The sequence below is a fragment of the Planococcus citri genome, chromosome 3, assembly GCF_950023065.1.
Source record: "Planococcus citri chromosome 3, ihPlaCitr1.1, whole genome shotgun sequence".
Classification (NCBI taxonomy): Eukaryota; Metazoa; Arthropoda; class Insecta; order Hemiptera; family Pseudococcidae; genus Planococcus; species Planococcus citri.
In genome coordinates this window covers 49175260-49199847 of record NC_088679.1, presented here as the reverse complement: position 1 = coordinate 49199847, position 24588 = coordinate 49175260, and the positions used below count along the sequence as shown (strand labels likewise).

Below are 24588 nucleotides of genomic sequence, written 5' to 3'. Positions count from 1 at the left end.
GGTGAATGATAACAGAACAACCAATCACGTTAAAGAATGAAATTGGAAAGTTGATTTCATTCATTCAACTTTCTTGAATCTTGTTCTTGATTATTCTTGATCAATGATCATTCATTTCAAATTCAAAATTCAATAAATTTAATAATTTAATCCATTTCCATAATATTTTTGTCGTTTATATTTTAACCCAACTTTTTTTTTTCGTGAAGAAATCGATTTTTTTGGAAATGAACGAGCCAAGTGCCAAGTTATATGTATTAAAAACAAGAAACAAGAAGCTATTACCTAAGCTACCTACTTGAGTAATTGGAATTGCGTTTAAGTACATATATTACGACGTCCCCTACCTCATGTTCGGCCTCACTTACGCATGAAAATTTCAAAAAAATCGGTCCATTTCCCGAGAACATTCGAGCTAAAGAATTTTTCAACTTTCAGACCGAAAGTAATGGTGTGCTACACACACTAATAAAACAACGTTAGCTTAATAGATTTTTAACGAGTGTGAAACGGCACCTCCTCCGCCATAATTACGCCAATATAGCTAGAAGTAAAAGTTCAAAGTTAGATTGTGATGTACTTGTTATAACTGGCAACGTTGCTTTATGTATGTATCTTTTCAAAGTAACGGTTTCGTATTGAATATATGTATTATTACCTTTCTGTCATGTCAACGAATATGTTATTATACGCCCTGAGAAAAGATGTCTCGTAGTTTTTATTACAAAATACTTCTTAAATGGTAATAAAATGCTCACAAAGTACCCGGTACACTAGTGGCTCCCATCCGGTGGGCACGATTTTCTTATAAAAAGTGCGATTTATTTCTGTTTTATAAAAAACTATTCTACACGATTGTATCGTCGTAAGTTTCCATTGTTCGAAACCGCGTGTGCAACTTTATTTTCTTATAAAATTCGCGACAATTTATAGAAATGATTACGTAGTTCCTGATCAATTAGAAATAAATGTTACTACTCATTCCAGTAAGTGTAACCTGTTTTTCGTGAAATATTGCGCCGGAAAAACGTCAAAATTCCGCGCAATATTGTATCAGATAAGTCGCTTTCAAGACCAATCACGCCGAATCAATCTCCAATCCTCAAGCTACGGAAACGCGAAGTTCAACGTGTAGAAATAATTAAGAAAAGTGTTCGTAAAACAAAGAATGTTCCAATAGAAATAATCAATCCTAGTGTTGAAGTTTTTGAAGATTTTTATACGAATCAAATCCGAGCATTGTTTGAAAACCTCCCGTTTTCAAACCTAGCCGAGTCAGTACGTGAAAACTTGTCGGAAATGGCTCTGACTGAAGAACAAATAAATACTAAGATCGATGATAAAATCGCCGCAGCTGAAGCTCGAATTAATAATCATGTTACTAAAACGATTACCGATGCGACGAAAGATTTGTTCCAACAAATTTCTACAGCTATGACGACGGCGATAAATAACAGAATGGATGCTGAAATGGCCGAGTTCGAAGTTCCACCTCAGCATATCCAAGTCACGTTACCTAATGAACAGAACTTCATTACCTTATTTCCGAACTCCGGTATAGTCTTCGATGAGCAAAATAAACACCACCCGAATCGTTTCCTTGATCAATTCGAAAACTACATGTCGCAAGTGCAGCTTACCAACGAAATGACTAAAATTATTATGTTTAACACAGCCGTAAAAGTAAACAATGATTCGTGGAGCAGTCGTAGTAAAAATGCGAGAACCTACCAGGATAGCCGAAGAATATTTCTCTCAGTATTCTGGGATGAAGCCTGTCAAAAGGCAGCTCTAGAAGCGTTTAGTAATGAAGCTGCGCCGACCGACTACTCTATTACGAAAGTAATAGAAAGAGTCGAATTATGGTACCCAACGCTGACGAGTATGAAGAAAGTATCACCTAGTGAAGCAATAAGCAGTCTTTACGATAAAATACCACCGGAGTTTCAATATAAAATCTCGAGTGAAGACGTAAACTCTTTCGAACAACTGATTGCCAAATTAAACTCGCTGAAACAGCTGGCTGCCTCAAAAATCTGTAACGTGACCAGCTGGGCTAAACAATTGGAAATCCCTCAGCGAACGACTCACCAGCGAAATGACGATCGCACGTTTCGCGATTATAGTAGCGGTATTATGCAAGACGAGAATGGCAAAACGAGTGATGATCGCGGTGGTTATCGTGGTCGATGGAATAATGGAGAATATCGAGGTGGTTATCGTGGAAGAAGCCGTGGCTATCGAGGTGGCTACCGTGGCGGATATAGAAATTATGACAACTATGATAACAGACCATATGGTGACAAATACGGCGAAGATTCACGTCCATTATCCGAACAACAAACTGGTCAAAATGGTGGCCAAAATGCTACGGAACAACAAGCACAAAATACTACTTCGAATCCTCCGCCAAGCCAATCTCTATTTCAACGACAGCCTCAAGCAAATGCTTCAACATCCGGTAATTCGTTTGCTAATGGTCTATTTGGCAGTCAAACCGGAGCTGCTCAACAGAATTCTTTAAACTAAGTCCTGACTCGTATTCCCGTCCAAGAATAAACCTATGTAAACTAGAAATAAAAAATTGTAAAATAAATTATTTTGGTGATAACATCGCTCAATTATTACTTGGTAACGGGAGTATACGTATGCCAACCTTGGCAAATATTTTTATGACGCTGAAAAATTTTAATCTATCCAATCAAAAGCTGGTAATTTCATTCGGAGAAGGAGAGTTAAACGATGATCGAATTCCGTTAAACTATATCGCATATTGGGTTCAAAAAATCTGTAACCAAATAAAATATCAAAAACCCTCATCAACCTTGGTTCTGTTTCCGATTCTGCATCCGGCGACCAATAAAAAACCTCGTGGTCATATTCGGAGATATTTACGTATTCTATCTATTTACAAGAAAAATATCTATCGTATGAAAAACACCAGGCTAATCACTGAACTATCGAAGCATTTTATCGTAACAACTGGGCATCGAATGAGAACAAATAGATCTGGAGTTATTAATGTTATAAAAGGGAAATTCTTCTATAGTAATAAATTACATGATTTCTTACCTAGAGATGATAACAGTAAAATATTACGATGCCAGTTCGAAGAAATATTGCAGAAATACAATATGATCCAGTCTGAACCTGAAAAGGAAAAATCATCGATAGAAATAAATAAACTACCTACTATGTCAATACCCGAAGAAGAAGAAATCGTACCTGAATCCGTAGCGCGAATTACTCTCAAAAAATCGCCAATTCGTGTAAAATCACCGCCAATATTACGTAGAAAAGTATTCTCGCCATCAAAGAAAAAACTTTCACCAATAAGAAAACCAAAAATTATCCAAACATGCGAAAACAACGACGAAAAAATCGAAATCTGCGAACCAATCACTGAGCAGCATCCGAACGGTGAACCTGAGATAGAAAAACACGAACATATTAACGTTAACTGCATTATAAATCATAATAATGCCGACGATAGCATCTCATCGGAGGAATCGCTTGACTCTTCGGCATCAATGAAAACAGTAGCCACTTGCAACTCACCAGCTAATCTGAGTATCGAAGATGAAATGGAGTTGACATACGATCTATATAATGTTCACTCCAACCAACAGCCAGTACTCTATCAACATCCTGCAGAAGAACAAGCATTAACTATCGAAGAAATTACTGATGAAGTTATAGAAATTAATAAAATAAAAACAATCGAAGCGAATGAACAACCTAAACATCCGCAAAATACAAGTGCTATTCCGTTGAAAATTGAGACTGAAGACTGCGTCGTTTTACTTGATTCCGGTGCTGACGCAAACGTCATTGATCAGGGCACACTTTTCATGCTGCATAGAAATCATCCAAATCACGTTGCTTTCGAACCTGCAAAACAAATTGCCATTGTTAAAGTAGCCAATGGTAACGAAGAAGAATGCCTTGACCTTATGGGCGTCGTACAGTTTAAATTTAAAGACTATAAAATCAACGTAAAATTCCATGTAATGAGAAACCTACCAGGCAAAATTCTTATCGGTCGCCATGCTATGAAAGACAACAATATAGATACTGAGTTTGGTCCAATGAGAGCAAAATGTGAACGTGGTGGCGTGATAGAATACATTGATTTCGTAATTCTAGATAAGTACATCAACATCCGTAAAATTCATATACGTTTAATCGATAAAATAATTAAACCAATCGAACCTGCGAAAGATACCGGTGAAATTCTTCGTAAAAAGCTCCTACGAAATGATAGAAATATTCAGCTATCAAACGAACAACAACAAATCGCTTTCCAACGTTTAAATCCGCACTCTCGTATATTTCGTGACGAAATTGGTCGTTACAATGGTGATCCAGTGGTATTCAAGTTCAACGTTGATAAAGTCCCCAACTTTAATGGTAGAAATTATATCCCAAGCGTTCATATGCGCGAAAAAGTGAAAGCTGAAATGCACCGGTTAATTATTAACGATATTATCAGACCATCGAATACAACTCATGTTAATAATACTATAATACGTACCAAATCCAACGGCTCGCTTCGTATCTGTCTAGATCCAGAAGAACTGAACAAATATCTAATTCCAAACTACAATGAACCACCAAATTCGGAACGTTTGGTTCATGATGGTAAAAAGAAAGTCTACCGATCAACGGGCGATTTTAGCTCTGGATTCTGGCAAGATCCACTCGACGAAAACTCGAAAAAGTACACCGGATTTAAGATGGACGGTGAAATCTGGGAATGGAATGTAGATCCATTTGGTACTGTCGTCGCTATGGGAGAATTCATTGATCGCAGACGAAGAATGTTTTACGGCCTTCCAGTGAAAATGTTCGTTGATGAATTCTTGATTGAAACTGAGACATTCGAAGAGCACGTCCAACTGCTCGAAGAAGTATTTCGGCGAATCAACGAGGCGAATATGACGCTAAACCCGAGCAAAACTAAACTATTTCAGAAAAACGTCGATTTCCTTGGCCACGTTATCGGAGAAGACTCGGTGAAAAAACAAGATCAAAAAATGGAAAAATTACTACGTTTTAGAAATAAATTCTTCAATAAACGCCAAAACAGAGTTATTCTACCAACCGTCACAAATATCAAACAATTCACCGGTCTGACAAACTTATATAGAAAATTCATCGAAAATTATCAGACAATATTAGAGCCAATCACGAAACTTACCAAGAAAGATGTTCCATTTGTATGGGGAAAAGAACAGTCCGATGCGTTCGATCAACTTTATGAAGCTTATCAGCAAAAGTTCGAGTTAAAAATGCCAGATAACGAAGAACCATTCTACATAGAAATTAGCGTCGAACCATCCACTGTGAATGCAGTCTTGTATCAAATACTCGAAGGAGAAAAGCATGTTGTTATGTTCGTGTCATCAGCGCTGAAATCACACGAAAAAAATTATTCCATCATCGAAAAACGAGTATTTGCGCTCGTTAATGCGTTAAAAAAGAACAGAATGTGGCTCATCGGTAGAGAAATTCATGTTCCAATCAGTTTAAAAACAGCAGTATCAAAAATAAAAGACGCATCTGAATTCCATGTTAAAGCAGCCGGCTGGTATCTTTGGACGAAACACCTCAACATCCAATATACTATATCTAAACCTGACCATAAATTATTCAACTCACCTCCGTTAGAATTGATCAGGACCGAAGAAATAATGGATATTTTAGAAATAAGAGTCCAAATAAAACAGGATCTCGAACAAGCGCTTTTTCATCTATCAACATGGCAAAATGATGATCCAAAATTAAAAGCTATTATTAACACATTAAACGGTCAAATTGCAGATAAAATCAAGTTTAGAGGAAAGAAAGCTGTAGCAAAATACGTTGAAAATATCAAAGAGAAATATACAACTGATTACGGCATACTATATCGGACAACTGGAGAATATCCATTACCTTATCTTCCAAGTGCGCTGCTGAGAGAAACTGTTGAATATTTGCACGAATGGTACGGTCATCTCGGGAAAAATAAATTGATTGACATCTTTAATAGAACTTATTACCATCCGTCGGCTGAAAAACATATTGCTTTTATCGTGAGTGTCTGTATTGTCTGCAAACAAAACAAAGTTTACGGATTAAAAAAATATCCAGAGTTTGCTAAAGTTACAGCAAATGATATCGGAGAAAATGTTAGTGTGGATCTTTATGGTCAATTGCCAAATCCACTGGGTCTTCCTCGTGCTATCGTCGTCGCTAAAGATGTATTTAGCAAGAAAGTATATCTAATGGCGCTTAAAGATACGAAAACAGAATCGGTCTTACCTATTCTAACACGAATCAACGATGATATGCGAGCCCATGGTCACAAATTGAAGCGAATCACGACTGACAACGGACCACAGTTTATATCGAATCAGTGGAAAGACGAGTGTAAGCGATTGAAGGTGGAATGTACATACGTATCGCCGTATAATCCTCAGTCATCTACGGTGGAAAGAAGCATGCGTGAAATTGGCACTCAATTGAGAATCTATTTAAATGAAAATAGTAACAGTGAAGACTATACTCACGAAAACTGGCATTATTACGTTTCAGCAGTAGAAAAAAATCTCAATATGGCTCCTTCGGATTATGGTCTTAGTCCATTTGAAATATGGGGCATTCCACAGGATGCACCGAAGCCGGAAATTATAGAAACATTTCGTCATGACATCAATAAACTATTAAAAAAAGCAATAGAAAAAATCAGTACCTACGAGAAAAAATATACTACATTCGATAATCTACCAGATATTATGCACGATGGCGAGTTGTATATTGATAAAAGTGGATTTCTATGGGCAGCTACTGATGGGGCATGTAAAGCCAACGGAAGCGACGATGCTATCGCTGGAATTGGCGTTTGTTTTAAACCAACCAGCCGATATAATATTTCTCAACGATTAAATAAGCAAAAACCCACGAATAATTTGGCCGAACTCTACGCGATAAAAGAGACCATATTAGCTGTGTTATGGAAAACCGATCACCGAAAATTAAAGATCTTGACTGATTCGTTATACGCCAAACAAACTATCGATAAAACACTCGAGTACGAGCTAAATGAATGGAAAAATGCATCAAGGAAATTAGTGGCTCATAAAGACCTTCTTTTACAAATAAAAGAACTAAAAAGCAGAATGCGTTATGTAGAAATAATTCATACAAAAGGTCATAAATATGACTTTACGAACGTAGTAGCGGATAAATTAGCGAAGCAAGCTGTCTATGGCGATGATCGCGAAGAAATCTTGAACTTACCTCAGGAAACTAAGCGTGAAAAAATCCATAAACTCATTCGATTGAAACAGCTAGAACTATGGATCATTCAAGAACAAAAATTCAACGAGAACGACGATCCAGAGAAGAGACTCCAAGAAGGAGATCTAGTAATGATTTCTACTCATCTACATAGTAACGCTGACAGATTTTTAGCCGGTAAATTCTATCCGAAACGCATTGGACCATTTATAGTAGAAGAACAAGTTGATGTCAATTGCTATCTAGTTAGAAATTACAAAACAGAAGAAAACGACGATATAAAATTTGTTAACTTACGCCAAACGACTATTTATGCGAAAAAAGAACAGGTTCAACTGCTCGAAGATAACGTCAAATATACCTCACCATTTGATAAAAGAACTTTTCAGCAGCGGATAGATGATCGGAGAAAACTCGAATTGGTACAGCAGGATGCGGAGTCTGAAAGCGATTATCTCGGTTGGAATGATGAGCAGACAAATCCATCTAAACTGAAACAATTAAAAAATATTATCCAAACGAAGAAAAAGAGAGGTCGTCCACCGAAAGAAAAACCAACGAAAAATGTACTTACTATCAACATGATTGTTTCTAATACGCCGATACCGATCGAAAACAGCTACACTCAAGAATTAATGCGAATCGAAAAAGAAATTGGAGAAGACGAATTATTCAAAAAGGCCACCGAAGTTAGAAAAATTAAACACGAGCAAAATATTTCAAATTCAATCCGCCAACTTCTGAGAAACAAGCTACACGAAGAAATGTCCAAGGAAGACTACCATCGAGTAGTCAGAGGTTGGAATTAACCAAAACGTCACTCATCCGAAAGTAACTGCCTAAAACGCAAAAACATCAAAAAGCCAAAAATCATCTGATAAGAAAAAGATAAAATCACCGATTCTAGAATTCTAAAGGAAGTGCGTCGTAAATTCATTCTCTCGTTAATGTGTTTGATGTGTTTAATGGCTATTCTCTAGTAATTTCATTACGTGCGTTCTCTATTCGATAAAAGCTGATTGATGTAATAATTGCAAATTCAGTTCTATGAGTGTCGATCTGCGTTGCTTTACGGTGGTGTTTTAGAAATAAATTACTACTTTATTCATTACGATGCGTCCCGTTTCATCAATCTCTCGAGTGGCAGACGGTCGAATAGTTCGGAGCTACCGGTATCACGATGACCGTAACTCCTACAGCGAGCGGTCAATCAACGACCTGAAGACCAAACTGAGACAAAAATCCGATATAATCGGAGAATTAAAAGAACAAAATAAATCCGCCAACCGGAGAGCGGAAGATCTACAAAAACGCATCGACGAACTGGAGAAGAAAACAAAAAACCTTCAGTCCAACAGAGTTCCTCTATCTGAATACCGAAACGAAAAGATTATTGCCAACCTGTCGGAGCAAGTTCGTCTTTTAGAAATAAAAATACGTGACCGAGACTACACTATCCGATGTCTCAAAGAGGAGAATATAGAGTCGTCCAACATAATCGATATGGAACGGGATGAACGGAAGCAATACCAAAGGATGCTGCAAGAAGAAAAAGATCGTCAGAATGAAGAAACTGAACGAGTTCGACGTCAATTACAGGAATCCCGAAAGCGAAATCTAGATTTAATACGGCAGCAGACTTGTCTTCAAAACGAGAGAGATGAATCGGTGCAACAGTCAACGGTGTTATCGAGGCAGTTACGACGCATCTCCAAATATCTTACCGGTAAATACCACTCAGAATATATCGTCACAGGGCTGTTATCAATCAAACAAATGAACGACAAACTGTATGCCCATTTTAACAATAGCAGGATGCTCGGTGATAGTTTTGTTGCGTATCTAATTCGTGATGCCCTTATGGAGAGTGGCGAAAAATGTATTCTAGAAATGGTCGAAGGAGTTAATATTCGCTATAATATGAAACACTTCCGTGAATACTTAGAAATAAACAACAGAACAGACAGGACATGTACGACTAGCTTCGGTTGGCTCGATATTCAAGACGGTAGAATGACCGACGATAACCTGAAAAAAGAAATCTACGCGATCCTGAGAAAACTGAAATCGAAATACGAAATCGTCCGACTTATTTTACTTCCGCATATCGAAAACGTCTTAAAGATCCAATACGCACAGCCATATGAGTTTCAGTCGATCGTTCAACGGAATGACGAACGGCTAACCTTCTTTAATACTACGCTGATCAATGCAGCGCGAGATATATCAGACGAGACCTGCTCAATCATCATACGAGACATCGAAAACATCGATCAAAACTTCGTTGGGTATAAGTTCTACGTAAAACCCAATTCAACAAAAATATTCTTCCATAATGAATATACAAATGCAACTCGACTGAAGCTAATAGATGAACCAAGGGCTCTTCTTGACGATTAATTCGGTCATCGGTGACTCTCCTCTCTCAAAATATGGTATCTTTATTATTGTGTTACTTACGAATTCACACAGCTATATCGAAGTCTTCAGCTGTGGTTTTCTTTTATTATGTGTTCTTTCATCTTTTTATAGTTATTATTTCTATTACTATCGTTGTTTTGTTTCTCTTTATTAATCATAAGTTCGACTGAACGAAATTGTTTTTGTGTTCTACAAGTGATATGTTGTTTCTTACTATTATTTTTTTTATTTTTCTAATGTGATACCTCTAGGATAATCGAGGCAAACTACCTTAATTATTGTTCAGTATTTTGTTATTGTTTTTTTTTTGCGACTCGACGTATTATAAAAAGAGTTGTATGAATAGAAATCAAGACTACATCTTATAAGTTAATTTGTGATATTTTTTTTACTTATTTTTCTATTCGAGTGTTTTTTTTTTTTTTTTTTTACTAGTCGAGTCGGGGCAGGGGGTGTCTGTGGAACTGTCCCTCTTCTCGTGCCTCGCGCCGAGACAGTTGGGGCAGTGAAACGGCACCTCCTCCGCCATAATTACGCCAATATAGCTAGAAGTAAAAGTTCAAAGTTAGATTGTGATGTACTTGTTATAACTGGCAACGTTGCTTTATGTATGTATCTTTTCAAAGTAACGGTTTCGTATTGAATATATGTATTATTACCTTTCTGTCATGTCAACGAATATGTTATTATACGCCCTGAGAAAAGATGTCTCGTAGTTTTTATTACAAAATACTTCTTAAATGGTAATAAAATGCTCACAAAGTACCCGGTACAAGTGTAACACTAACATCACTGTAAATTTTGAATTCGTGTTCATTTGAATTTGAAAACAGACTTCATAGATTCAGCTTCATTAATTTGTGACCTATTCATTTCGAAAATTCACTCTATATGGAAATAGAAGCTTAGATTCTCAAGACTGATAGCTCAATTTTCTGAAGAATAGCTTTTCACGAACTTCAACTTACAAGTCAAGTTTGAGAAAGCCTTCTACGTTGGTACATATGTAATAGGTAGGTGCGTTCATTCGAATCGCTTCAATGAATTTTCATTAAAACAAATTGAATAAAATGACAAATGACATTTCATTTCTACTTTACTTATCTATGGTTTTTAATAGTATTTTTTTCTCATTTCATCAACATCCGTAAAATGTCACTCATGAATATCCCGTGTTTCAACTTCATGAAATTGAATGCTTCCATTATTTTAAATATTATGGTACCTGCCTGAAAGCTGATTCTTTCACTTTTTGAAGAATTTTATACACTTGAAAAATTCTTTGCGTGGAAACATATTTTGCGAAATTTGAAACTAAAATAATACCATACATTACAAGTGTAAAAGAATTTTATTAAAATTGTAAAAAAAAAAAATAATAACAAAAGTAAATACTTTTTACTATTACTTAGCACAAACACGATAACAGGAACGAAAGCTTTTGAGGAAGGTTGAGTATAAAGCTTTAATGAAGTCGAACTATTTTACACGAAATAGGTACATATCTCAAAAATGAAGCATCTTAATAGTAAGAAAAAACTAATGACATGGAGATGATGGCGATTCGGATTAAAATTATCTACAACTTTGGTCCGATTTTGCTGCAGGTTGAAACGATTCCTTTGTCTATTAAAGCACGAGCCTTTTGCAACAAAACCATAACATTTACAACTTTTCTCCACTCAACGGAACCGTATTGTAATATGAATGATCAGGACATCTTTCCAGCAAAATGTAATCAGTTTCTGTCAATAAAAGTTGTTCTAAAAGGTCTACGAGTTCCATGAACGTAGGCCTCTTATTAGGATCTTCGTCCCAACAATAATACATAATATTATACAACTCTCTTCTGCAATGTTCTGGTTTCTCCAGCCGATATCCTTCACGAACTTTACTCATGACTTCAGCAGCGGTTAATTTTGGATATGGTGTTGAACCTAAGGTGACAATTTCCCAAACCAGGACACCAAAACTCCAAATATCTGACTTTACCGAGAACATGTTATCGAATAGAGATTCCGGCGCCATCCAACGTATCGGTAATCGACCTTCAGATTTCCGCTCATACACATGCTGGGTCATGATATCTCGAGCAAAACCGAAATCAGCCACTTTGCACATGTTGTTTTCACCGACTAGAATATTTCGAGCGGCCAAGTCTCGATGGATTATCTATGAGAAAAAGAAATAAGACACATTGAAGTTTAGGATTTAAACATGTATCTACAGATCGATCTTAGTATACTAGGAAACCTTCGCAATCCATTGGCGCCAATTAATCGGAAATTAGGCACAAAAAAATACACATCTGAAAACGAAATTTTAAACAGCCTTTGGTTAATTTTTCGTAAATTTTTGAAAAACTGAGATGCTTTATTCACATTTAAATCAATTATTGAGACATTTGAGCAGAATTGAAACTCCAGTAGGTAGGTACTAGGTAGGTATAATTTCAAAAATCTGTGACACATCGGGGCATTTTTTTCAAGTGGACTAAAACTACCTACCTATATTCCTTGAATAAACCAAATTTCAACTCAATCGACGCCAACTGGTCGTAAAGGTTTCCTCGTGAGTAAAATACCAAATAAAAATGTTTCTCATTAAAACACATATATGAGTACTTACACCTTTCGAAGAAAGATATTGCATTCCTTTAGCTATTTGATAGCAGAACAACGTTAAATCTCGTGATGTTAACGTATTACTCGAACCGTGCATATTGTCATAATAATGTTGAGCTCGTGAATGTCTCAAATAACTCTGTAATTTACCATTAGGCACATACTCCATAATTACAAAAATAGGATCTGTAAGAAATCATAACCGTGACCACATAAATTAGATCAGATTTAATTTATAACTGAACCTTAATATTCGAAAGCACTTCTATTGTACTTATTATAGTGTACCTTTCTCTGTGCAACAACCAAGTAATCGTACAACGTTTGGATGCGGATCAAGCATCTTCATAACTTGAAGTTCTTGAACTAAGTCAGATCTTTCTTGCTCTCCAGCATTTTCTTTCAACATTTTGACTGCGACCACTGTGGGACCTTCTTTATCTGTAAAATCATTCCAAATTAATAAACAATTTTTTTGAAGTAGGTACCTACCTAAGGAACTTGCAAAAGTCTAATTTCAAAACCACTCAAGTATTATCGTTTTTTATGTATTTTTTTTTTGGAATTTCAACTTTTGAGCCACCAGTTAAATAGAGTTTTTTTAAATGCCGAAAATATGAATTTTCCAACGAAATCTGATCATCTTGAAAATGCTTAATAAGCTCAATTTCCACTAAATTTCCATTTTTTTTTTTTTTTTAGTAAAGTACATATTAAAAACTTTTTCAATTTTTTTCGAGGATTAGTCCACCTTTCTACAGCACCAGTACACCCATTCCATATAATACATACAATAGGTAGGTAGGTATGTAGGTACTCACTGTCGATGTTCATAGCTTCGCATTTCCACACTTGTCCGAAACAACCTTCTCCCAAGATATTGAAAACTTTAATACGATGTCTAGGTATTTCCCATTTATCAGCCATTTTACCAAGTTTATTCAATATCATGGTACTCTGTAATGTAAAAGCATATGTAGTGAGTGTGACGCACATACGTGCAAAAATGAAATGTAATTAATAATTCGAAAGACTGATTACTTGGCATAAATCATCTTACTTGATTATGACTCTCTGAATCCCAAGAATCGCATTCGTTACTTAATCCGCAAACACCTCTACAATGGTGCATTACCATCGATTCTTCCAGAGATAATACACTACACGAAGATTTTTTCTGAGGAGTAAAAAAAAACCAGTCTTAGAACCAATGATGTCAATCAATACACATAAGTATCTGTGAAGGCCATTTTAAACAGTTTTTACCGTGTGGGCCAAAGCACTGTACTTAAGCAACAAGTATGTACCTATTTAACATAGTGTATAGGTACCTACCATATCGTCTTTTTTGATTTTATTCCTCTTTTTACATATCTTTTTACGGAACAGACAAGCGATCACTCCAGAGATAAATAAACTTGTAAATATGACAATTGTTGGAATCAAGGCAATGATCAGTTTACCACCATTTGGTTCACGTGACGGGATCAATACAGTTTCAACATTCTTCGAGTTGTTGAGAGGTGGTTCTTCTGTTTTTGTTCGAGTTGATTGTTCTACATTAAAGTGACTAGACTCATCTTCATTCAACACGCTCGATTTTGATACAGATTCTGTTGATGTGGATGAAGATGGTGGTGAATAGAGCGACGCATTATTAACGTTATTTAATTTAGTTGAATTCTTTTTCCACGGAAGTTCTGAAGGATCGATTCCATAGCCGGGATAATTTACTGGAGTTCCGCGGAAATTTTGATTCACAGCAATCGTATTCGATTTTTTTGACTGTTTATCGATTCGCACAAAAATTTGTACTTTTGAAGTGAGCAAACTGATGCTGCTATCGTTGTACTCAGCAGTCACATACAGTGTCATGCTATCACCCTGTAATTAACATGATCAGACATTAATATATTTCAATATGTATTAACACTGACGTAATTTCAGTAATGTATTCTATAGGTTGGTTCCTATATTCCTAAATTCGCGAGGAATTCCCCTTCTTTTTTCTCAAGTCGTTCCGCCAATAAAGCAAAAATTTTTTAGTTCTTTCCTCCGAATTAAGATAGAAACTCACCAAATTACTCAGCGTTTGATTGGTGTAAATATATCCGGTCTTCGGATTGATAACGAATGGTAGAGGTTTAAGGTCACTGCTCTGATAAATATTAAACCCAGTCGCATGTTCCAGTCCGAATATAATATCATCACCTTGAGGCTCTGAGAAAGCTTGGGCGACTAAGCTACCAACGGAAGTATTTTCCGCTAGTTTCCAACTCCTTTGAACGGATACAGTAAGCGGTGGTTTATCTAAGGAGATGAAACAGCAAATTATTGACGAAATGGTTAAATACATAGGTAGGTAGGTAGGTACTAGGTAGGTCTGCACAGAAATATTGAGTAAGTACCTACCCTCAAAAAAGTTTTGTATTGAATATATTTCAGTTGGTCACAGTGAATAACAAAACAATATTATAACACATAATTTATTTGCTTTCTCATTCGAGACAATTTTCAAAAAAATGAAAAAAAAATTGAAAATTTCTGCTGCAAGTTACTTGAAACACATTACTTTTGGCTCAATCATTTTTCATCAACGTTATATCCACGAGCAGGCCATTATTATTCCAAATTAAATTAAATCGATCAAACAATTTTGATGAGAAATAAATTTATAGGTAACTACCTGTCCTTTCTAACTATTCTAATTCCCTAACCGCACACTTCGCCATAAAATTTCTATAACTTATCAGATTTTTGTTTAAAACTTTGGTAGGTAGATACAAAAATCTTGAAATTGGGGATTTTGAAAAAATTATATTTTCAACGATCGTAATACCTACTAATAATATTCACCTCTAAATTTTTCGCCTTTTAGATCAAAACAAGCAAACTTGTTGTCTATAATAAAAACTAAAGAGACTAAGAAGTGTCAATTGTGATTTGTATAAATTATGAAAAATTTCTATAAATTAATGCTTAGGTAAAGGCATTAGGAAAAGTTTTATAATAGGTATCTATTGAATGAATATAATTATTGTGTTTAGAGTATTTTATTCAAGCCATATCTATAGTTAAAGCCGCTCGAATCCTTTCAATTTGAAGAATTCCTCAACTAAAAATTATGAAAGGTGTTCTCAAATTATTGATGTTCTTTGCATGGCCCAGTGCATCGTTTTCAGAATTTCGTTTGCGATTTGAAAAATGTCTTGAGTAAATTTCGTTGCTTTTCCATTTTATGATTTGTCCAGATCTACCCGTAATTTAGATAGATAGGTAACTGTTGTTCTAAAAACCTCGGACAATGGATAGGTCTAGATACTTAACTTGATTCAAATTGAAAAAACAAGATGATGCAAATTCTGATAAGCATAGGGCAATATATTATGTAGTTAAGTTTTAAAGTTGATGTAATTTTTTACTTCTGGTCTGGTTTTGACGTTGATGACGAAAGGAAAAAAGTAGATTCCTACTTAATTGTTCTGTTATTTTGATTGGAAAATAAGATTTCTACATAATGTACGTGATTAGTTTTTTCGACAATGCCAAGTCTCTCGAAAATTCATATTTTTTCACTTCGAATTCTTGTTGTAAGCCTTGAATTGAGAATGACAGTTGAAATTTTGGGAGACATAGTATTAGCTTCAAGGACTACCATTTGGACCATCATTTCGTTAGAATTCTCAGGGAAAAATTCATACGAGTTGATCTATTTGATGCATTACTTGGAATCTTCCAATTCCTAGTCTGCGCCCCAAGACTGGGAGCGCCGATTCCCCCACCCTCCCCTGCCTAATCAATGCAAAGTATAACTAGGTGAATAACAGTGTCGTTTTCGAATAGGTAAATTGAACCTTCAAAACACAAAATAAGAATTCAGAGGCTGTGACAGCTTGATACAAACAGCTAGGTACATATGAAAATGTTACCACATGGTGAGCATTTTTGGCGTAAAAGTTAAAACACTACATGAGTACCTATGACATAACAGGATACAATATTTTAGGATATTTCTCGGGATAATTTTATTCATTAATGTCACATAGGTACTTTTCCATGGACATGATTGAAATTAAATAACATTTTTCGATTTTTAACTGATCACTTGTGCAACGTTAGAAATTCGTGTAAGTATTTATGACACATACGTACCCTGACTCTGGGCGAAAGCGCATAGAAGGCTCATCAGTAGTATCCATGGTATCATCGGCATTTCCATTAATTTTTCTCTAACCCATTCTTATCATAAACTAACACAACACACACTCACTACAAATTGACACGATAATTTTTATAGAAAATCATCTATAAATACAGTGAAATAAATTTTAAGAGATTTTGTCTACCATAAACTCAACTAACTTTACCTAAGTAACGGTAATCACTACGAATCTACGCATCATCATGTTCGCTTTCTCCGGGTTCGAAGCAGTGGTTCGTGGTACATCCTGTTTCTGGTTTCTGGCTTGTGACCTTGTGTGTAGACGTTAAAGTCCACTATTTTTTTCGGTACCATCATTCGGATGTAATCGTGTAAAGTCGGATATACGTCGTTCAACCGGTTCAGTGATTCTCAGTTGTGTGTAGGTCCGGCTATGCTACTCCAGAGTCTGAGGTACCTACTACCTACTTGTATTCCAAGTCCAAAATTTGATTGGAAAATGATTTAGACCAAATAAAGGTATCCAAAAATGCATCATCAAATTCAAAATGTGATCGTTCGATTTTTAAATTCAAATTTCATCTAGGTATTTGCCACCTGACAAAAATCACAATTCGATGAAATTGAGGCAGATGACTGAAATTTGGTGTATTTTCTATTTTAATTTTTAGACCACTCAAATCTGTTGGAAGCAGTTTCGGGTCGTTCTAAATTCAGTATCAACTCTTTGGATTATTAAAAAAGACCCAGAATCCCAAATGAACATTGCAACAACTCAATAAAACTTGAAAGAGTACTTTATTTATTCTTAGCTGCCAAGAATTACATAATACAATATCGAATTCAACATAAAATATAAATTAAAAATCAGTCTAAAAATAATTCTACAAATAAGTACGTTAGTGAAAAAGTTAAAAAACGTAATTAATGTCCTCAGGCGATTCATTTGAAATATAGGCATTAAAATTTTAAAAATCACAGTACAAAAAATAAGTATTCAATTTTACAAATTTAATTTTTGTAGATTTTTCTTAATTCTTAAGCTCGATGGCCGCACACTTGCTTTCTGATGCCAGCATTCTTTTATTATTTTGGTAATAAACGTTAATATCTGAAATAAAATATAGAAAAACATAAAAATAATTAGCTGCAAAATCACATAAAAACGCAGGCTACAAGCAATAAAAACGGGATTAGATTCATTACCGGATCAGAAGCCCATGTGTTAGGAATAACAGGACGATTTTGATCAACGCAAACGATCTTCCTCATATCATCAAAAGATGGATCACCATGATCCAGGCAATCAAAGAAAGGCAATTTGTATTCATCTACTTTCCCGTTTGACGTAGTTCTCCAACAAATTTCCCAAAATACCAAACCAAGCGAGTAAATATCCGCCCTTTTGTATGATTCAAAATATTTCGTGTTTATTCTGTAAGTGTAAAGATTCACACATGATAAAAAATATGAACAGTAAATGTAAACTAGCCTATTTTGAACAAAGAACACCAACACTTGATCCAAAACTTCAGGAGCCATATATCGTTTCGTTCCTACTCTAGGATTGGGCGTCAACGTCATTTTGTTCGTTTTTTCGTAATAGGTCACCGCTAACCCAAAATCAGCTATTACACATTCGCCGTCTGCCTTCATAAGTATATTTTTACTTTTGATGTCACGGTGGGCGATTTGCGGTTTATCCTGAACATGATTTTTTTTCGTTAGAAAAAAATATCAAAGATGAGTAAAAATAAAATAAACAATGATTATTTACTTGATCTCCGTATAGCTCTTCGTGCAAATGATTGATTCCCTTTACCACGCTGTACATAATCTTGTACATTTGATTGTAATTTAGCGAACGACGAACCAAATAATCGTATAGAGATCCCAGAGCATGATAGTCGGTAACAAGCCATAACTGCGTCGTTGAATTACACGAAGTCATATCCGAACCGATGAAATAGAGAATATTCGGATGTTTGGCCAGAACAGTACTTTAAAAAAAGAATCATTGTGATAAATCTCATATGCGTACTATAATCAAATCATACAACGCGATATTGCCTACCTGTAAATTTCAGTTTCCCGAGTCCACGAAGCTTCATCTTTTGACAGGAATATTTTCACAGCTACTTCGGTGTTGTTGATCAGACCTCGCCATACTTCTCCATATTTGCCTTTACCAATTTGATCTTTCAATAAGATTTGTTTGGCTAGTGTTCTTTGCATCAAAAGAGGTAAACCAAATCCAGATCCTGATGTGATCGATTGCTCCAAATACTCCTTTAAACGCGAATAAAATGTCAAATATAAATTTTCAATAGTTTGAGAAGCCTAGATTGAATGTTTAAAGTTAAAACACCATCAACAAACTTTTAGCGTGCTGTCACCGACGGTGGCTGTAGTTCTCATGACCGGATCACCCGAATAAGCTTCTTCTAAATCAAATGACATGGACCTCGCCGCTAATATCCTCTTTCTGTGCTTTCGTCTCGCATAAAGCAGAATGATGGCCAAAACACCCAAGATAAGAATGGGACCAAGTATGGCGAACGCTAATTTTGTCAAGTAGTGATCATCATGGACGGCAGTTGATTCATTTTCTAATTCAAAATGATTGTATTGATCAGACTTTACGTATTATTAATGATAGGTCTACAACCAAAATGAATAATAAAACAAACCCTTAGATAGGTTAGGCAAAGTTGGAAACGATCCATTATTACAAAGTTCACCGGTACAACATTCAGCTGCGTATTGACCAGTAGGTGCAGCGAATCTTGTGAGATGAGATGTTACACAAATCTGAAGCCGCTCAGGACTGTCTTCGCAACCTCTTCTGTAACTGACTTGGCCATCGGCATCTTTCTTGGTAATTTTCCAACACTAGCGAAAAAAACATTCGTCAGTGCAAAATACATAAATAACGTAAGTGACATTGTTATAGTAGAGAGAATTACCTTTATCGCATTTCGACAATATTGAACTTCGGTTTCGATATCATCAAAACACTGAGAATCTTGGCAAACCAAACACCTGAATCTAGGAACTTTGGAGTTACGTTTTTTGTGGTACTTGGATGAAAAATCATCCTCATCTTCACGATCCATCATTTATAATCTACCGATAAATTATCTGTTAACCGACTGATGTTCCTGACGCATGATTTTATACATAGATTTGATTTAGAACTCCGTTTTTAGACGAATAATTCAGTATCGATAAATTAGCATTTTTCTCCTCATTGTTGTTTTGTGTTTTGCAGTTTTGTTTATGTTGCTACTTTCAGTGTTTCCTAAAAATTTTGTTTTTGTTTTCGTTGTTTTCAGAACAAATGTTACCATTTTTGAAAAGTTGAAACAGTTTCTTCATGAAAATTTGAAATTCATTATCATTTTCATTTTTCTTTCTCGTCTATTTGAATTTTTGGTCCATGAAATGATGATTTTTCACTATCACTGCTTTAATATAAAAATTATAATTTGAAAACAATTCAATTTTGAAGGTATTTAGCTGTGTTATGAGTGTTATGAGAAAAAATAATTTTTTAATGTTTCTCTCGTACAGTTCACGAACCAGATTTCGTCCAAAGCAAGTCAGCCAAAACATCTAAAAATCTAGTTGGTCTTTGTTTTTGTTGAAAATTTTTTCAAGATCAAAAATGATAAATAATTTTTGATAATTCCATCAGTAAATGATCATTGATCGAAGTGTTGAAAATTTCGCTGGTGTATTAGTCGATTATTGTTTCTTGTCTCAGAAAATATCACAGGTATATCATAAGAAACATCTTATTTTAGTGTAATTTCTCTCTTTTCTTATTTTCAGAATAATCTTGTACTTGTAAAATTCCAAATCCAAAACGCAATTTTCGTCAATTGCACCTTCCACTCACTTTGTAAAAAATTGTAACTTTTCTTTGCATTTTCAATTTTATAATCTTTTAATCTTTGAAGTACGTAAACTCGAGTAACCGAGCACGATTACGTAAGATTTTCGCGAAGGTTTCTTTATCTCATCACTTTTTAACAATTATAAAACAATTTGTACCATCTGCGTGTTATTCTTCATACTTTGTTCATCTACTTGTGGAATTTCATTACTCATATCTTATCTAAACAAAAGACAAACCATTTTTTTCAGGAGGTCATCATCGTGTGTGCGAGAAGTCAGTCGTTTCAAGACCTGTGAGCATGTTAGATGACAAATAACTTTGTAACTGTAGATTAAATAATGGTCAAATCCAATCTTTCAAATGCTGACAAAAATGCGGTAAGTAGATTTTATTTCGCAGTACATAATATGTATTTCAATGTAACTAAGATATATTATACGTTTCAGTTGACCAATTCCGAATTAGTATTGTGCAGCTTACTTTCTGGTGCCATTGCCGGAGCTTGTGCTAAAACAACTATCGCGCCCTTGGATAGGACAAAAATTAGTTTTCAAGTAAACATTTATTTTATTTCAACTTATTCGTGTTAGACAAAAATCAATTTAATATTCGACTCCTCCTGTAGATTTCAACTGAAGAATATTCCGCTAAGAAAGCATGGAGGTTCCTGATAAATACTTATCAAAAAGAAGGTATTATAAATTTATGGAGAGGAAACAGCGCAACCATGGCCAGAATAATACCTTACGCTGCTACTCAGTTTTCTGCTCACGAACAATGGAAGAAAGTGTTGAAAGTTGACAGCGCTGATAAAGCGTAAGTATACAAAAGATCGAATTCTTACGCCTCATTTCCGGTAAAAGTTATAAAATATGTCATGACCTTCACCTTAATCGGGATTATCAAACGATTGATTGTTGAGTAATTAACGCTGAGATTAGATTGAATTATTCGCGAAATAATATATGGATTCTAATTTTCGTTTTTTCGATGAAAAAAGCACTATATTCTGAGAAAATTCAAAACAGAATAAAAAAAGTCGAGATTTATAGCCTTCGTATCGCGATCTGTAATATTTAAAGATTGTCTCTGTTTGGCCAATTGTCAAAAATGGAGCTGGTATGCGACGTTACGTACATATGTTAGTAATTGCTTAGTAATTGATTCCTAGAATGAATTTCAACTGTTTTCGAAACAACTAATAAAATATGTAGTATTAAAAATCATCTATAAAAATACGTTTACTCTATATAAAAATTCGAATAAAATAAATTACCCATCTTAATATTATAATTTTCAAGATTTTTTTTTTTTTAAATCAGGAGTTATTAATCGATCTTACGTTATTTGCAGGGAATCAAAAGTAAGAAGATTTCTTGCCGGATCTTTGGCTGGAGTTACCTCACAAACCTTGACTTATCCATTAGATTTAGCTCGAGCTAGAATGGCTGTTACTACTAAGAATGAATATCAAAATTTAAGACAGGTCAGCAACTCGATAAGCTTCGGCCGTCTATTAGTTCATTCATTAAGAAAAAATTAAGATACCTACTCTATCACGATGAGTTGTGCTCTTGAAATATGTACTCGAATCTCAACAATTTCACTATTGCTGAGGTATTAATTTGATATTGCTTGTTATCGTTTCAGGTTTTCGTCAGTACGTGGCAAAAAGAAGGATTAAAGGCGTTCTATAAAGGCTACTTACCAACAATGTTGGGTATTATACCTTATGCAGGTACTAGCTTTTGTACTTATGGAACTCTGAAAAAAATCTACAAAGGTAAGCAGTTCATTTATTACGAAAATAAATTATGAAACATTTTTTTAAACCCTAATTTTTATTGTCTCATAGATAAAATGGGATCAAACCCTACGACAGGAGCTAATTTAATATTCGGTGCCATATCTGGAATGCTCGGTCAATCTACATCTTACCCACTAGATATAGTTCGTCGAAGGATGCAAACTTCCGCCATTACAGGATACGAGTGTACGTCAATTATAGGAACATTTCGTAAAATTTATCAGGAAGAAGGGTTACGTAAAGGGTTTTTTAAAGGATTAAGTATGAATTGGATAAAGGGGCCAATATCGGTGGGAATTAGTTTTGCCACTTACGATTTTGTCAAAGAGACTTTAACTGTTTTAATAATCAAAACAAAAATTATTAGTTAGTTATTTTATCGATGGTAGTTATTCGAACCAGTCAATTTGGAGATTATTTACGGATATTTTTAATGTTTTGTTTACCAAATTTAGATAGTCGAAATTCGCTTTCTTTGTACGTTATTCGGACGCTTATTTATTATTTTTTTTTTCCAACTAGCCGAATATTGAAATTTACTTATGAAGTTATGAATGTCTTTCATATACAACTTGTTTTTTTTTTCATTCTGAAAATGTTACCTTGCCAGAATTTACGATTCTTTATGTCTGTGATTGTTTCTGCCTCTGGTTATATCCCTTAGTTTGTGTTTACTTGTTATAATTTCGCTTAATTTAGGTGTGGAATGTATTCATTGTTTTTTAAAAATTATTTTATATAAATTATCTTTTGTTTGTTATCGAGCTTTTGTAAATTTTTTTACGAATCAACGCAAATAGTATTACGACTTTTGTTTTGTGTTAGCTAAGCTTTAAAGCGATGTAAATAATTATTCTTTCGGAGAAGAAAAAAAGGTGAAACGGTTTTGAAATACTTTTATGGAATTTTTTATTTTTATTAAGCTACCGATTTCATTTATAAACGAATTATTGTTGAAAATAATCGAAATATTACCTATTTGAGACAAAATCCCGAAAATTTTAAACCCTTGGATAGGTGAAATAGGTCTCTACAGTTCGGTTGTGCTCGTCTACTGTACCTACGCCATTCCATCGACGACGATAAAATAAACCCAGCTCCTAGTCAAATAATTAAGTATTATTATCTACATATTGTGATTTAATTTAAGAAACGACCTCACATTCTACCCTCCTTAAAATTCAATACCGCCCGTTTTATGTCATCGTTTATGTGGTAAAAGTGCTAAAACGAAAACTGGCTCCGTTCATAAATACCACATTTTTATGAAAATAAAAGTGTTCTTTAAACGAATAACTGTAATAAATATTTACTGATATAAAAGTACATAAATTTTGGGTACGTATTATGATTCATGTCTTCCGCATAAACTGTGTATATTTTTGAATATATTGTTACTCATTTGGAATTTCAGTCTTTTCAATATTTATTTAATTACCGGTAATTTTCATACTAAACTGTCGATTTTTTTATAAACGCTGGTAAGTTCTGTAACAATACAATAATTTACACACGTCAGATTTTTTTTCATTGTATCTGCAAATTACTGAATTAAGTCTAAGCTTACCTTCGATTAATAAATCCAACTGTTCTTTGGTAACTGTAAAGGAATGACTTTCTTTCGAATTACTTTCTGCATGCCAAGCTTCGAGTTTTAAAATGTTATTACCGCCGTCTTCGATCATCTCAACAGATTTTGGAACGCTACAACGTAAGCTCAATTGTTTAGCTTTGGATTTCAATTTTGACAAATTTTCCGTGTAGATTTTACATAACGTGATAGCTTGCTCGAGAGGGAAACCGATCTGAAATATAAATACACAAAATTAGGTACACCTACCCACATATTCGAGTAATCTGTAAATTTGTTCAAAGTATAATAACAGGTGGTAAGGGCATAAACCTAATAAAAGGAGTATAAATCAGTTTCAGAAATGCTTAGTACTTTCTACCTACGAATTACGATATTTAAAGCCGGTGCAGCAAAACAGGAGTAATTAGATGGCGCAAATTTTAAAAAAATGATAATTTCTAACATATTTTTTTTCAATGAGGAAAATTATAAGATGTCGAAAATTGCTCATTTTAATAAGAGAGAAAGCATTTCATTGAATTGAAAAAATCTAACACCGTTTATACAACAATTATATTCGCCGTTCGTGTAGGAAAAACAATAGGTAGGTAGTAGGTACCTGCAACATATGTAGTACACTATATACATGACTAACATGTAGTAAAGGGTGCGCAGAAATGTCTAGGAAGTACCCCAAAGAAAGTTTTTTGTTAAAAAAATAATTTGGCAAACGTGAAATAGATGAATATGATTGGTGAAATGTTATCACCTCAGTCCAACAGCCAATCATGAGCTATCATTTATATCATTCACTGT

General features: G+C 34.7%; 4 protein-coding genes across 6 annotated transcripts in view; 1 reads left to right on the top strand and 3 right to left on the bottom strand.

Moving 5' to 3' along the window:
* Positions 1–11037: 11037 nt before the first annotated feature.
* Positions 11038–16794, bottom strand: Cad96Ca (tyrosine kinase receptor Cad96Ca). Its single transcript, XM_065355906.1, has 8 exons — positions 16482–16794; positions 14407–14639; positions 13665–14213; positions 13390–13506; positions 13151–13286; positions 12618–12770; positions 12334–12515; positions 11038–11877 (listed from the first exon to the last, which is right to left on the bottom strand). The coding sequence occupies exons 1-8, from the start codon at positions 16546–16548 to the stop codon at positions 11371–11373; spliced, it is 1944 nt and encodes a 647-aa protein (XP_065211978.1). The 5' UTR covers positions 16549–16794; the 3' UTR covers positions 11038–11370.
* Positions 16795–17270: 476 nt separating this feature from the next.
* On the bottom strand, positions 17271–19784 carry LOC135838610 (activin receptor type-1-like). Its single transcript, XM_065354306.1, has 8 exons — positions 19458–19784; positions 19182–19383; positions 18871–19100; positions 18566–18780; positions 18269–18491; positions 18008–18195; positions 17698–17926; positions 17271–17602 (listed from the first exon to the last, which is right to left on the bottom strand). The coding sequence occupies exons 1-8, from the start codon at positions 19608–19610 to the stop codon at positions 17495–17497; spliced, it is 1548 nt and encodes a 515-aa protein (XP_065210378.1). The 5' UTR covers positions 19611–19784; the 3' UTR covers positions 17271–17494.
* Positions 19785–20113: 329 nt separating this feature from the next.
* DPCoAC (dephosphocoenzyme A carrier) lies at positions 20114–23607 on the top strand. Its single transcript, XM_065354312.1, has 7 exons — positions 20114–20269; positions 20641–20769; positions 20839–20946; positions 21018–21208; positions 21746–21878; positions 22043–22175; positions 22248–23607. The coding sequence occupies exons 2-7, from the start codon at positions 20731–20733 to the stop codon at positions 22568–22570; spliced, it is 927 nt and encodes a 308-aa protein (XP_065210384.1). The 5' UTR covers positions 20114–20269; positions 20641–20730; the 3' UTR covers positions 22571–23607.
* LOC135838615 (COMM domain-containing protein 4) overlaps positions 23493–24588 on the bottom strand; it is a 39403-nt gene continuing 38307 nt past the window's right edge. For all 3 annotated transcript variants that reach the window (XM_065354314.1, XM_065354313.1, XM_065354315.1), the window contains 2 exons: positions 23767–24004; positions 23493–23687 (listed from right to left, as the gene is read on the bottom strand). In XM_065354314.1, coding sequence (XP_065210386.1) covers positions 23647–23687; positions 23767–24004 — 279 coding nt within the window. In that variant the 3' untranslated portion in view covers positions 23493–23646. The remainder of the gene's footprint in view (positions 23688–23766; positions 24005–24588) is intronic.